Source organism: Mycteria americana, chromosome 3 (genome assembly GCF_035582795.1).
Source record: "Mycteria americana isolate JAX WOST 10 ecotype Jacksonville Zoo and Gardens chromosome 3, USCA_MyAme_1.0, whole genome shotgun sequence".
NCBI lineage: Eukaryota > Metazoa > Chordata > Aves > Ciconiiformes > Ciconiidae > Mycteria > Mycteria americana.
In genome coordinates this window covers 70,831,701-70,846,922 of record NC_134367.1, presented here as the reverse complement: position 1 = coordinate 70,846,922, position 15,222 = coordinate 70,831,701, and the positions used below count along the sequence as shown (strand labels likewise).

The window sequence follows — 15,222 nt, the reverse complement described above, 5'->3', positions numbered from 1 at the left end:
GATTGTCCCATCTAGACATCCCATCTACTCTAGACTGCATCTAGAGTATCACATCCAGTTTTGCCACCCTGGCCCCCATACAGGAAAGACATTAACAAACTGGAGTGAATTTAGTGGAGGACCACCAAAATGGTCAGAGCTGGAGCACTGGAGCTGGTTCAGCCTGGGGCAGAGGCAGCTTTGGGGGAAACCTAACAGCAGCCCTCCTGGCACCTATGGGAGGGTCAGCAAGAAGATGAAGCCAGGCTCTTCACAGCGTGGCATAGCAGCAGGACTATAGACAACAGACAAATTGAAACGAATGGTTCGGAGTGGGTATAAGGAAAACCTTTTTTCCCATGAGGACAGTCAAGCACTGGGATAGATAGGTTGCTTGGAAAGATTGTCTCAGTTGTTGGAAAACAAGATGTTTCCAAGTCTCAACTGGATAACACCCTGAGTAACCTGACCTGAGCTCACAGCTGAGCTTGCTGTGAGCAGAAAGTTGGACTGCGACCTACTGAGGTCCCTTTCAACCTGGAGTGTCCTGTGATCTCAAGATTTATGAAGAATGGGGCAGAAGAGGTGCTGTCTAGTGGAAATTGATGAAGTATTCTTACCTGAGGTACAGTGGCCAATCCTGAATGTCTTAAAAAAGCTGCAGCAGCAAAATTAGAGAATCTAGCAATTCCTGGAAATGGTAATAAGAAATACTGAATAGTTTCTGTAGAAGATACTGAACAGACTTATGATGGAGTTTAGAGAATGGAGGATGGGACCATGATGTGGATATAGAAATACTTAAATGGTTGAAGGCAGTGTCCAAAAGGCAAATGTTCTGAGTTGGCAGACATCATAAAAGCTGCCTTATTTTAATACATAAGCAGTAAGCATCATGATCCAAAGAAAACTGTGAAGCTTAGTTCTCATTCCATGATATAATGATGGCGAATTGGATAACAAATATAAATAGTGCAGGAAAATATTTCTGATTAATACATAAGTAGCCATCTTTTTTTAAAAATCCTTATTTTTAATAAATTTGGCAGTTCTTCCAATCATTTGTTTTCAGGCTCTTCAGTCTCCATAGTATCTTGTGGTAATAAGTTGCGCAAATTAATATGCATTACATGAAAAATTCCTTTCTTTTGTCAACGTCAAATGTTTGTGGTTTGTAATCTTGCTACATGACCACATCGTTGTGTTATGGTAAAGAAAGATTTTTTTTTTTTATCAACATTTCCTATACATTATGTCCTATTCCTTTTGTTTTAACTTCCAAAGAGAGTATCCTGATCCTTAAGAATAATTTTGTTTCCTTTGGAATAAAAAGCTTTTTTCATGTCTTTAATCATTCCCATTGCTTTTTATGAACATATTCTCTTTTTAGGTAATTAAAGTAACAGCTGTAGCATTCATGGGAAGTTCTATACTTTTATATGTGTGCGTGTGGTGGGTTAACCTAGGTATCCTTATATTTAATTTGTTTTAATTTCTATTGCTTTATTGTAGAGTGTATTCTGTTACAATTTATTTAAAAATCAAGATATTTCAGTTCAGATTTTTGCCTTTAATATCTACTATATTATTTAAAACAAATTTAAACAAAAATCATGCTGCACATTTGCCTGTCTTGGCTGGAAGTTCTTTGGTTTTCTCTGGCCTCAGTTTAACTAAATAATTTCTTCGCACATCATAAATTGTTGACTACTTTCCATTTGTTCCTTTTCTCTCATGATTAAATAGTACATATTCTGTTGTCTTCCTTTCTACATTGTTATGGTGGAAGATGCATGATGATTAATAATATTTTACAGATGAGACTGGTTGTTTTTCTAAAATGCATATTTTTTCAAAGCAGCAGTATTTTGCAAATGCTTTACTTGAAAATATTCTAACAATATGAAAAAAATAGAAGGTGGCTACCTTGCTTTAAATGGATTAGCTGTATATGGTGAAAGTTATTCTGGATTTTAGCATCACATCTCACATAAGCTTGATGGTCTATGTTTCTGCTGTGTTTTCTCAGAGGTATATTCAGTCCTGCTTTCATATATATTAGATTATTTCATTGGGAAAATAGTTCTAATAATTCTTGATGGATCAGTCTCTCAGCTTATGCTTTGTTCTTCTTGCTGGCCTCCAGTAATTAAGAGTAAATAGAGCATCCTGAGAAAGAAAACGGGCTACTGAATGAATCATCATGGCTCGTTACTGGAGACGGTTTTGCCTTCGTATTTCAAAATAACTGCTCTATGTTCTCATCCTCTTGGGTTTTGTTTTTTTTTTTTTTCTGAGACCAGGGTTTGAGAAGTTATGGTGGTTTGTAGTACAGCAATAACGCTGCTTTTCAGAAAACTTCCAAGGTGTAAAGATGGATAGAGGTGGGTTTGATAGCACTGCGCTATCAATGCATAGTTACGGAAAAAAGACAATCTCAGTGACAAATAACATTTGTTGTATTTCTTCGTGCGTGTTCTTTAGATTTGTCTTCAAGAAAGTAAAACGCTGCTGAAATGCTTCTGGGCTGTTTAAAAATTAATAAACAAAACAGACTTTTTTTGTTCAGCAGAACTACAGCATAGACATCTTTACCAATAAAACAAGAAGTTTATCCAAGTTTTTCTTTTTTCCTGTCAAATACCTTTCTTTTTATCCCTCTGGAGGCTTATTCCTCTTACATGATAACTGCTTGCTTTGATTTTTTGCAGACTATGTGAGAAGTTGTTTTCAAGGAGCAGTATGTTTGAAGGAATTCAGGTTGTCTAAATGACACGTGTGTGTGAAAATACAGTAATTCTTTGTGAAGTAATCAAGCTGTAGGTCTTCTCTTGATATGAGCAGAGCAGTTGCTGATGGCCAAAGGATTGAATAGTTGGCCTCTTCATAGTAATTTCTTCTAATTAAAGGTACCATTATGTAAAATTAATCTTTATTTAAGCCTTCCTCCAAACTAGCTGTTGTTTATTATGGAAAGAACATGTGGTTGTACTTGTAACAGCAGCCAGAGCTCAAGAAAGCCATAGACAAAATTTGGTATTTGATGCATTCAATAGTTTGGTAGCAATAGCAGCATGACATTTAATTTCCTATTCAGGTTATTTGCCAAACTTTTTTTTTTAATTGAGAAATAAGAGCATTTTTCTTTTGAAAAGTAAATATACATAACGGGACATATAAGGAGTACTCAGTAATGCTTATTTTGCTTTCTCCTAGAAGCTGATGGACAGGTTTGACTTTGGAGAAGAATCTGAACAAAATGAAGAGCCTAAAAAGGAAACTCCCACTTCCCAACTGTAAGATCAAGCTATGTTTCTTATGGAAAATGCTAAAATTTGCCTGACACTAGTTGAACATTAGGATTAAATAGTAAGGAAAATGTTTCTTTCAGAGCGTTAAGTATACTAAAACAGTAGGAAGAGAAAAGACCATTTACTAAATTAATGAAATGGAATACATTTTAAAAATATTTAATATAAGTCTGTGTGCCAGAAGTTTTGTTGACTTTAAGATAAAGTTAGCACATTCTTTGCTTTGTTAGTTATATTCATAGCATTAATGTGATAATGATGATAACAGAAGGTGGAACTAGCTACACTGTCTTCATTATTCTACGTTTTTAGTTAAACTTGAAAGTCAATTGTGAAGACCTGTTTACCAGCTGTTTAAACCAAGAGAAAATCTGTTGTGTTTTGTTTGTTTGTTTATTTAAATTATTTCATTTTAGGCCTTTAGTACCAGAATCTGTGAACAACTCACTTTTTCACCAACTAGCTGAACAGCTACAGCAGCAAAATTTAGAACATCTCAGACAGCAGCTTCTGGAGCAACAGCAGCCTCAAAAGGTAAGAACTCCATCTTGTGGCTGTCGTAATAATTATGTTCTCCACTGATAAAAAATTCACACTCTACTTCAGGACAAAAAACCTGTCTTGTTACCGACACTTCTCTTATAATGAAAATCTTTGTCACTAGCTGATCTTCTGACAGAAGCTTGCAGAGTAAGTGGAATAAGTGGAAGAAAGTGCTTAAAGCAGAAAAAGAATACAACCAAATATGTGGGATGTACATTTTGCTTCTCTTAGGAAAGAGTACCCTTTAGCTGAGTTACAGATTGACTGTGCTTTGGCTGTTCAGCTCTTTATATGGGGGGAAAAAAGCTTTTTCCCTGCTGTCAGAAAGAGGGAGGTGAGCGCTGAAGTGATTATGCTTCTTTCTGTGAAGGGAGAGCAGCATGCAAGCTGCTGCTGCAGAACCATCAAGAGGACAGAATAGAGATTGTGGATAACTTTAATTGCCTCTACCAAGCTTTAAGTCTTAGCTAATAAATGTCTCATTCTGTTGAAGAATCTGAGCTAATGAATAAAGTCACGTATTTCCTGAGAAATGATTAATTAAGAACTGGTGCTCGAGACAGCCCAAGATTCCTTCTTAACTATGTGAATTGGGTCCTCTCTACTCTGCATTGAAGTAAATCGGCTTATTTCTTCTGAGGTTAGTCCTCGGTATTTAGCTGCTTTTTTCCCCTCCTGATCCCGTTAGAAAAAACCCCAAAAGTTTATTCTGTCTTGATACTGATCTAAAGTGGACTTTTCTGTGAAGAATTTGGATCTAGTTTCACAGTAAAATAGAAATCTTAGATTGAAAGAAAATCTGAGGGACCACAAACTTAACAAAAATCTGTTGGGGATTTTAGTTTAACCTGTGCAAAGGTGCAGTCACTCAGCTTTCAATCAAGAACGTAATTTGAGTTTTGCATTAGTGACTTTGAGTTTTTAATTGTTCAGAAAAATAGTAATTTCATTTTTAGTAGATATTATTTTCTTATTCTACTTCTTTATTTTACTATGTTTTGTTTTTATTTCTCATTTAAATGCAGTAACTGCGAAACTTTGTACAACATAGCTACAGAGTAAATAGTTTTTGATGTTGGTGGATATCTAGCAATTTCTGGCCTTAAACACTAAAAAATGTTATAAAGGAATATAACTCTGAAGAGTGCATCTGTTTTAGGAGCTTTTGATGTGACGTAACTAGAAGTAACTATCTAATTTGAAAATAAAAATGCTGAATGCCTACCTTATTGTAAAATAAGCAGAATTAGAATTTAAATTAATTTTACCTATGAAATTAAGTTACAGTACATTTATGGGTGGAATGTTCATATGACTCACCCCTTATTATTTGATCTTCTATTCCAACTGCTCTTCCAGAAGTTGTTTCCCTTCAGGTCTGCTCAGCTTCTTGTCTAGTCAATATGGAGAGGAAGTTTTATTTTTACCTTGATAACAGCTAAAAGATACAAACTTCTGCTGGAACTACTCTGTAAAATTACTTCAGTGTGTTATGAGGAAGACTTTCTTTAATTCCATGTTTAAGCATCAGTGAGAAAAATTAAGGAAAAGAGAAGGAAAGATAAAACACAAAATTATTAAGCATTTGATTAGGAGCAGAGGGCGAAAGGAGGAGAGGATAGAGGACAGAAGGAGCAACAAGAAATGTAGGAATTGATATCAAGAAACAGACTGTTGAAGAATAATTAAATAAAAGGAAAATGAGATGAAACAATGTTAGAAGGAAAATGAGACGAAACAGATAATGTTAGAAGGAAAATGCATTAACTGAATTATAGTAGAATTTTGTGGTTTTCTGCAAACTGTCATTATAAGCTGTTTAAAAATATGAAGATTAAAAAAAACCAACTTGGTACTACATGTCATTCTGCTACCTTTCTACCATTCTCCTGGCAGGTAGAATATCTACCATTTGTTTAATTGAAGGGAAAATGTAATGAGAATCTCTGCAATGTTTATGTAGTATTGGATTACAGGTTTAAAATTACTTTTCAAAATTGTCTTGATAGCATTTCTGAATATTTTCATTGCATTTCCTATATTTCTTAAATTTCTTTCCTATCTTACAGATGTTTATTCCAAATCTGTACTTTTGATCCAATGTACAGGCCGTTATAGTTTTTTCTCTAGCAAATCAACAATGCATTTAGTATTTTACATTTTTTAATTTTGGTGGTTTTTCAGAACTGCTTGTTTTGTTAGGTCTCGTAATTGACATGCTGACATAAATGACACAACACCCTCCCTTATCTTGTAGTAATTATTTGTCTTAAAATCATATACTGTAAGAAAATTTGGAGTTAAATGTGAATTTTTTAAGTAGTTCAATTGGTATTGCGAATATTTTCATTATATTAATAGCAAAATATAATTTACTAATGTGTGTGCATGGGTGACCAATGGATATCTTTCAGTGTCACGGTACATATGGCTGCCATCACTATTGCTTGTCCTGTGAGTTTTTGTTTTCAAGCCACCTAAATTAAGCAACAAATAGTGTACTTTGGTTTTTTTGATTCAGCAAATATATAGTAATTTTATAATAGTCAGGAATATTAATTATTTCGAAGTTTCGTATTTAAGTTTTTGTATTTATTGTTTTGTATTTTATACAAAAAAAGGAATGGAATGGAGTGACATCTAGTTCAGCTTTCACATGAATGGAAAGTGGGAAAATAAGAGAAACTTGATAAATAGGTTTTTCAGAGATATTTGAACAATTGTTTCATGTAGTATTAAATCTTGACAGAGTAAGCGTTTTTAATTATGAGGCTTTTAATGATATATTACTGTTTGTTATTTAGGCAAGCCCTGAGGAGAATCAAGAAGGAAATTTTGGTTCGGAGCACTCTGCCTCACCATCACAAGGGAGTAGTCAGCAGCAGTTTTTAGAAGTGGAAACAAATGTAGATGATTCAATGGATATTCAACAACAGGTAAAACTATTTAAAATTTGATTACAGAACTCGAAAGGAAAACACATACTAAGATGACTTCAAAATGGGTGATGTAGATGTATGCTTTCATGTAGTTGTATATATTGTGAGTACGTTTATTAAATGTTATTGAACATCTGTTATGTCTGACCTCAGGACATGGATATAGATGAAGGACAGGATGTTGCTGAAGAAGAGATTTTTGAACAAGAAGAGAAGAAATCAGCTGTTCGTTCAAGATCAAGAACTCGTTCAAGATCTCGTTCAAGGTTTCATAATTAACTTGTATTAAGTAAATGAAGGTTTTCTGAAACAAAGTTGCAATTTGTGATTAACATTCTCAATTCTGTATTTTCCAAAACTGTCAAGAGCAGATTTTGGCAATGAAAAGAAAGTGTTCATTTAATATATGTGCGTTAGATGCAGACTTTCTGTATGACAGTTCATTTTGCACATCCATGGTCTACTTCAAATTTTTTTAAGACCTGTTCGAGTAACAAAAATAACCAACACTAGCAGCTAGTCAGGTTTTCTATGCCAGAAAAATATATACTGTTATGGAAATTCTTGAATGTGTGTTGTTTTGTTTTAAGCTCAAGGTGTATGTTCTGTTCCTCACACTAATTACATTGTTTAGTTCCTGAAGCAGTTTGAGTGAATATAACAGGAATGTCTGTATCGTGCTTTAAGATTGTAGTTAAAAGATGACTAAATTAGAATTTTTTAAATTTTTTTTTTTTAAACTTGGCATACTGAAATTAAGTATTTTGTAGGTCACCCAGAAAACGAAGGTCTAGATCACGGTCAGGTTCTCGTAAGCGTAAACACAGAAAACGTTCACGGTCAAGATCAAGAGAAAGGAAGAGAAAGTCATCTCGGTCATATTCCAGTGAAAGAAGGGCTAGGGAAAGGGAAAAAGAACGTCAGAAAAAGGGATTGCCTCCTATACGGTCAAAAACACTAAGTGGTAAGTGGCAGCTGGTTACTGTTTTAATAATGTAGTATTAAAGGGGAAAAAGGCTTTGTTTTTCATTGAAAGAACAAGATTTAGCTTGAGTACTGTTACAAAATACAGTAACAATAATTTTTTTAATAAGTTTAATTTCTGATGTTTCTTACAGCTTAGACAGGTACATCATTTCATCTTAGAGGAAAGCAAGTGTCATACTGTTCTGCTGATGATTTTACTCATACTGTTGCACCAATGATTTTACTTCTGAACAGAGAGTAGCAAGGGCTGTCCCTAAGTTACAATCTGCTTTTTCTTTAATGCTGTCTTCTATGGGGCATTTGAAGATGAACAGCGCTTGATCTGAAAATTGGTATGCTGATAAGACATTTAAGTATGTGGTACACACTTTGGACACTTTGCTGAATATCTTAAATAGAGGCCAATTTTGTTAAACTTTTAGAGTGCTTTTTAAATAGCTTTTCACAGGAATATAGAGCCAAAGCACGTGGAAATGTGAAACAAGTAATTTGCTGTCATAAGACACACCATAATGGTTGTATCTTAAGAAGGTATCCAAAAACAGACTGTATTTCAGCTTCTGCAGAGTGCTACTGTGCACTGCTGTTGTTTCTACAGAGAATTTACATACTAAAAAGAACGAAAGTAGCAGGGATAAGGAGAACTTCCTTCACACAGTTGCTTAAATCAAAGGGAATGTATTTTGAGCTGAGCTCTAGAAACAGTGAAATTGGGTGTAGTCATTGCTACTGTATCAGAGTAGCCCATTGCTGCTGTTAGCAGGACTCTGGATTCTTGGGATGCACAATTGTACTTAATTTATTTTTGTAATGAACTTGTGTTCCCAAATTTAACTTTGTTTAGATAGTTTATACATAGTTTCTGATGTACTTTTGCATTTGTTTTGTGTTTTAAAACTATATCGTTTATTTGACAAGCAGTTCAAAATTCATTTTGCAAAGGAAAGAGTGTTCTGTTCTCTTCACATTAATCTTTTACATAATTCCAAGGTGGCTTTAAACTCAGGACTTTTCTACAGTTTAGATGTATATTTTTTTTTCTTCTCTGGCTTTTCACATGAAAAGAGGCAAGTCAGTTTTATGGCGTAGATTTCTCCCAGTAGTCCACAAAGCACGGAGGTATAATCAGAATGGATGGGAACTGGGAGGCAGGGATGTTAAGTAACCTGATGAACAACAGCAGCAAGTTAGGTCCTGTGAAGTGACCTGGCTCATGGAAAGGAGATATTAAGAAGGCTAAGTGAAGTGTGGAAACTTTGGGGGGGTAGATAAATAAATAGGTAATTCACCTGACAAGCGTTTTACTTCATGAAATTTGTTTAGTGACAGCCACTGTTACCACTTGCTGATGAGGTCTGAAGAATTGTATCATAGAGCTTAACACCATGAGAAACAAAAGGGCCATCTACAAGCATGTGAAGAACAAGTTTTGTCCAAGAGAAATCTTAAGGCTGGTCATTCTCAGTACCACTGAGTACTGCTGTCATTTGGAAATGTCAGTTGATAGAGGAACACACAACACTGGTTTCCAGTTTGGTGCGCCAAGATTGGTACAGGAAGGATGTGTGATGTATCATGATGATAATGAAGAAAGAATGTTTCCTTGGTTCAGGATGGGGCAGGCCCAAGAGATCCAGGCTGTCTGATTTTGCTCTGCCTTAGATCCTTTAAGATCCTGGATGGATTACTCAGGGTAGTAAGATATTTGAGGAAGACTACCAATATTGGCCTAATCTCTTGCTGATTTAGATCACACTGTGTTAAGTGGAAATAACTGCTATAGTTTGTCAAGGCTTGCACACATAGATTGGGTAATATTTGGAAGACAAAAGAACCGGAACCATGTACATATGGGAGAAGGAAGTTCAAGCTCATGTGTCAGTGTTTATATTTGGTGAGGGGGACAGGGGTAGGCATTTGGGAGACAAATTGCAGGAATCTGGGCTTGTGGTGGAATTGACAAGAGTCAGAAGTATCATGGACATCTTCAGCTCAGTGGTGGGCTTCAGCCAAGTTTGTCTTTCTGGGATGGCTCCAAGGTAAAGTAAAAGTATAGTTTCTGTTTCTTTTAGGTGAAAATGCAGTGCATAATAGTACAGTTAAGTTCCTTCTTTAATACACTTCTAGCCAGTTAGAACTTAATCTCTGTTAAAACTGACTTTAAATCCTATAGGCATGGTTTTTATGGAACATGGAATAGAAATTATTATTAGTAATTTCTACTGCAGTTTACCTTAGCTAATAATCTACAGAATTTTATTTTTTCATTTCTTTTAAAACAACTATTTTGTTTAAAAGAAAATGAAACAAGAAGAATGAACACTTGTACTGAGTATCTGTTTGGTGTCTTTTAACCTTTTAACATTTTTGTTAATGTACTTAATCTCTATATAGAAAGTAACAGATTTACTATTCTTGCTTTTTGATCAGTGATTTCTGTGCAATTGTAAAGCCTTTTATATCCATGCTATAGAGTATTTTATAAGCTAACATTCTAGTATTTTGATTGACATGAATGTGTCTCTTGACAGTTTGCAGTACTACTCTTTGGGTAGGTCAAGTAGACAAGAAGGCTACACAGCAAGATTTAACTAACTTGTTTGAAGAATTTGGACAAATAGAGTCTATTAATGTAAGTAAGCGCGTTATCATGCATTTTCAGGGATTGCAGACTAGCAACTTAATCATGCTTATGCCTCTGAATTCCTTTTAGCAGCTTAAGCTTGTATTAAGGAGACTGTTTTTTTTTTTTATCACTGTTTAAAAACTATGGCTATGATATTTGCTTGTTGGTTTCCATGTACTGTCTTTTGAAGCACTAAAGACAGTGTACTTCGTGGTAAAATGGCTTTCTCCAAGCACTAACAATTTACACAATTTTTTTAAACCAGGGTCTTAACAAATAAAAAGTTATGTCTTTTCTCTTTTTGTGATGTGGCATGGGACAGGTATCATTTTTCCTTGGACTAATGGACAGAAACTGATGTGTATCCACATTGCGCTTTGGTTACGTTCCATACAGAGGGTTCCTTAAGTGGAATCAACGTGGATAAAACATTTAGAAGAAAAGAAATTGTACTGTAAACAAGTATTTATTCTAAAATGTGACAAAAAGGTGCTTATAATTAGGAGATATGTTACTCATTATTTAAAGTCGTTTAGATGTAGATGTTTAGAGTCGTACTTTTGGTGTTGCCTGAATTCAGCTTCATGAGAAAGTATTTTTCTCCTAAAATAACGTATCTACATGAGAGAAATATGGATTTTTGTCTCTTGCTCCAGCAGTTTTGCTCCAGCAGTTTTAAAGGGTTTCTCATGCAATTTCATTCATTTCAGATGTTTTTACTATTTTTTAATAGTAAAATAGTTATATATTTTCATTAACACTTTTAATTATGTAAAGTTATATATTCATATATATAATCAATAAGGAACAGTTTTTGTGGCATTATAGAATCTTTCAAAAAGCTTCGCAAGTCAGAAAAAACTCATAGCGTGACATTTAAGCCTCATTTTGATTTGCAGGGACTAGCAATTAAGAAGGTTCAAAGGAAAGTAATGTGACAACCATAATGTCCCAGTGCCTCTTACGTTTCAGAAGCAAACCATACTGTAAATAGTTCATCATACACGTTCCACAAAGCTTTAAGTACCTAGGATAACATTGTTGTATGTCTTAAACATATTTTTGTAACACTTCATTAAAATCTGTTATCTTAAATATTTTTGTTCATTATGTTACTGTGTGCTCCTAAACAACATAAAAGCACACCTATATTTTACAACATTTGACTAAAACTAAAGCAGTTGTCATACATGATTTGCAAACTTTCAAAGATTACATGCCATATCATACTTTTCTTTCCTAAATAAAATGTTAAAGCTAATGGAAATCACACTTCAGGAATGAGAACTCTACCCTTCAAAAATGCAAGATACTTTTAATCACTAGTTTGCACCTCTGTGAAAGGTTGTTGCTCAGATCGTGGTGAATTTGGAGCTTAATAAGAGGTAGCAACCTCTGCTTTTCTGAAGTTGTCATAGTATAGCTCCCAATTCTTGCCTGCTCCATGTTGTTCAAATCTTTCATGCCATTTTTAGCACCCATTCTTTAGCTTGCTGCTGCTTCTTGAAAATAATATAACTGAAGTACCCTGCCAATATCACTCTTAAGTTTTGCTGATGCTCAAAATTGTTAATATTGCTGATTAAGGTAACGATTGTTTAGAGTGTAAGCCTTTCCTTTTTTAGTATTAGTATTCACTTGTATAGTTACGTAATCTGAAGTACTGGTTTTCCTACTTTTTAAACACCTTTGCTTTTTTGCCGTAGATGATTCCCCCAAGAGGTTGTGCTTATGTCTGTATGGTTCATAGACAAGATGCGTATCGTGCTCTTCAGAAACTTAGTTCTGGGTCCTATAAAATTGGGTCTAAAATTATTAAGGTAAGTTGATTTTAATCTAAGGATGCTGTCCATTTCAAATACAGTACAGTTTTAACATGATGGTTTGTCATTTAGCAGCTGTTCATTCAAATGTACAATATGGAGAAGAACAACGAAGCAATAAGGTGTAAATTGTTTTCTTTCCTGTCTGTGTGAAATGCAGCTTTTAACAGGCGGTATGGAAGATAGTAAAATGGAATTATGACTTGACACTTAGGAAATACTTGGAGAACATTTTATGTACGTGCTAGTGATAAGAGTACAAGACTCTAAACAACCGAAGTCCTGTACCTGCCCAAGTGGATTGCTTTAATATTACATTTGATAGTATTCTTATAGAATTGAGTATATGATTAAATGCTGTGGGTTTTTTCTATTTTCTTTGATGCTTTAGGATGAGTCCTTGAAATACTGTATTTTTAACTTCCCCATATATATGTTAGAATTAATGTATAACAAATTTAAGCTTTTTGATGTAATTAATCTTCCACATACCTGTTGTTGCAGAGGCCAAGTAAACTCCCTACAGGTTCATTTAAAATTAAAAATTTGTTAAAACTTTAATAAATAGATACTGAAGACTGATCTGCGGTGACAGAAACATGAAGGAAATTATCTGAAATACTCTGTTCACAGGTCATATGATTTAACCAGATTCTCTGGTTGGGTTTTGTTTTCAGATTGCCTGGGCTTTGAATAAAGGTGTGAAAACAGAATACAAGCAATTCTGGGATGTGGATCTGGGAGTTTCATATATTCCTTGGGAGAAAGTAAAATTGGATGATTTGGAGGGCTTTGCTGAAGGTGGCATGATTGACCAGGAGACAGTGAATACAGGTACGGACATTAACAATGATTGTCCTAGTAAGAAAATGTGTTTATTTTGGTAATTGCAAATCCTCAGAAATTTTATTGTTTTAGGTAATACATACTCTTTTTCAATTTACATAAAATTTAATAGCTACTTGTTTACAGTATAAATGGCATTGTAATCATGAAATCTAGATTGTTTTTGTAGACAAGTAACTAATTAATTGTCATGACAATGAGGAATTAGTGACAAAGGGGAATTAATTTAAGCAAGTTAATAAAGGTTAGCATTTTTTAAAACAGTTGTAAATTTTCTGTGTACTCATTTCCAAGTATGTAAAATATTAATTTGTGTAGAAATTATGATCTGCTTGTGATTTGTGAGGAGTCTTATGTTCAGGTATAAGACTTAAGTTGGAATTGGAACTTGTCCAAATAGACACAGCTTAGCCAAACCTTAAGGTATTTCCTCCCTAAAGTCTAAGAGACAGGAAAGCAAGTAATGTTAGACCTTACTCTGAAACCCAGTTAAGTGAGAGGTTTGTTAAATTTGTAAAAGATTCATGAGTACTGTGTTTTCTTGAAACAGATCTAGCACCAAATGACTGGACTATACTGAAGTAAGCAGTACATTAAGACTGTTTTAGAATAGCGGCAGTAATTTTTCAGGTCAAAATGCAGTCTTGCTTCGAGTAAAAATTGAATATAAATGACAGAAAAATTAAAACATGAAACATTACCAAAATACATTCACTATGTTATCCTTGAAATACAAAACTTTTTAAGAAAGTTGCAGAAGGAAGAAATGGGGGTTGGGGTGAGGTTTGTTTAACACGAGGATTCTCTGTCATTGTACAGTAGCCAGCTGATAACACGGATATGTGGACAACAGCAGTTTTTAGAAAACTGGAGCATACTCTATATTACAAATTATTAACAGAATGGTTGGTGAAAAAACTTGGCAAGTTTTGAAAAGTCAGTTTGTATACAGGCATAATTAAACAGAATATTGCAGGTGATTAAAGATATTTTACATTCTTTAAAACATATAATAACAAATAATTGCACTTGCTTCTCTTCGCAATGAGTTTGGGGGTTATATGTAATGACTCTATATAGATACCCCATTAAAATTTATACTTTAAGAAGGAAGAGGACTTTTTAGAATTTAAACAAAAATAACACATTACTTTTCTTTTTATTTCTTTTTATAAAAATATACCTTTTTTAAAGAATGGGAAACAGCCAGAAGCTCAGAAGCTGCTAAAGAAAATGTTCAAACTACGCAGAGTGCTGCAGTTGATAAGAGTACAGTTATTACAACGCAGACAGAAGCTTACACACAACCAGTCACTATGCTGCAGGTTTGTATTGGTCTGAGTTTGCTAAAACCGCACAGAACTGGAGGGCAAACTTTTTATTTGATACAGATAAACTTTAATGCTGAGTTAAAGTACTTAAATAAAAAATTCTTAAGTCCTGTGTCCATGTGTGTTTATCTTTGAAATATTTTTGAGTAGAATCAGTTGCCATGGTTGAGCAAAATCTTTAGTTTCATGTACAACATATCCCAAACTTGTGTGCAATCTCAAATGAAGGCTTAAATGTTGAAGACAGAGCAATTGTAAAAATAAATAATAATAAAAGATGATACTGGCACATTAGTTTTTTAAGGAGAAATTAAAATGAGCTTATAGAAAGTATTTTGCTTATAGAGCAAAGCATATTTCTGTAAGCTAAGCAATGCAATAATCTTTTTCTTGTGCTTGTTTCTTTCTGCCTATGTGCTTTTCCCCATATCAGCTTTGAATACAAGTTTAATTATTTTCTCAGTAATTTTGGGCAGGAATTTTTAGGGGCAGTCTCATCTTTAAAAGATCTGATTATTCAAGTAGTGTGCTGTTGCACTTTATGTGCAGTAATTCATGAAAGTCTTTGATTCTTGGCTGTATTTTTTTTCCTTCTGCTAAAACAGAGAATTTTTACTAACATCCAGTCAGTAGCAAGGTATTGTGGAAGGCTAGAAGAATACAGTGTAATTTTACTTGAGTATACTATCCTACATGTGTTTATCAAGTATAAATGCAAATGCTTCTTGTCAAATTCTTTAAATCCTTTTTATAATGACCATATGAAATTGTAAAATGAGAAGCAGTTGCTTAATACAAAATTCTTTATATTCATATTATTACTGATTTATCTTTCCT

The 15,222-nt window shown here is 34.1% G+C and overlaps 1 protein-coding gene across 6 annotated transcripts in view; it reads left to right on the top strand.

Moving 5' to 3' along the window:
* Positions 1 to 15,222, top strand: part of SCAF8 (SR-related CTD associated factor 8) — a 170,033-nt gene that overhangs the window by 39,787 nt on the left and 115,024 nt on the right. For 4 of the 6 annotated variants that reach the window (XR_012775288.1, XM_075498949.1, XM_075498948.1 and 1 more), the window contains 9 exons: positions 3,196 to 3,275; positions 3,707 to 3,824; positions 6,638 to 6,769; positions 6,926 to 7,038; positions 7,543 to 7,736; positions 10,291 to 10,391; positions 12,092 to 12,205; positions 12,886 to 13,042; positions 14,249 to 14,379. Coding sequence is in view for 5 of the 6 variants with exons in the window: in XM_075498949.1 (XP_075355064.1) it covers positions 3,196 to 3,275; positions 3,707 to 3,824; positions 6,638 to 6,769; positions 6,926 to 7,038; positions 7,543 to 7,736; positions 10,291 to 10,391; positions 12,092 to 12,205; positions 12,886 to 13,042; positions 14,249 to 14,379 (1,140 nt within the window). In the remaining variant the exon portion in view is untranslated. Of the gene's footprint in view, positions 1 to 2,743; positions 2,889 to 3,195; positions 3,276 to 3,706; positions 3,825 to 6,637; positions 6,770 to 6,925; positions 7,039 to 7,542; positions 7,737 to 10,290; positions 10,392 to 12,091; positions 12,206 to 12,885; positions 13,043 to 14,248; positions 14,380 to 15,222 lie in introns of those variants that run through there. The other 2 variants (XM_075498952.1, XM_075498950.1) reach the window with 2 other exon arrangements.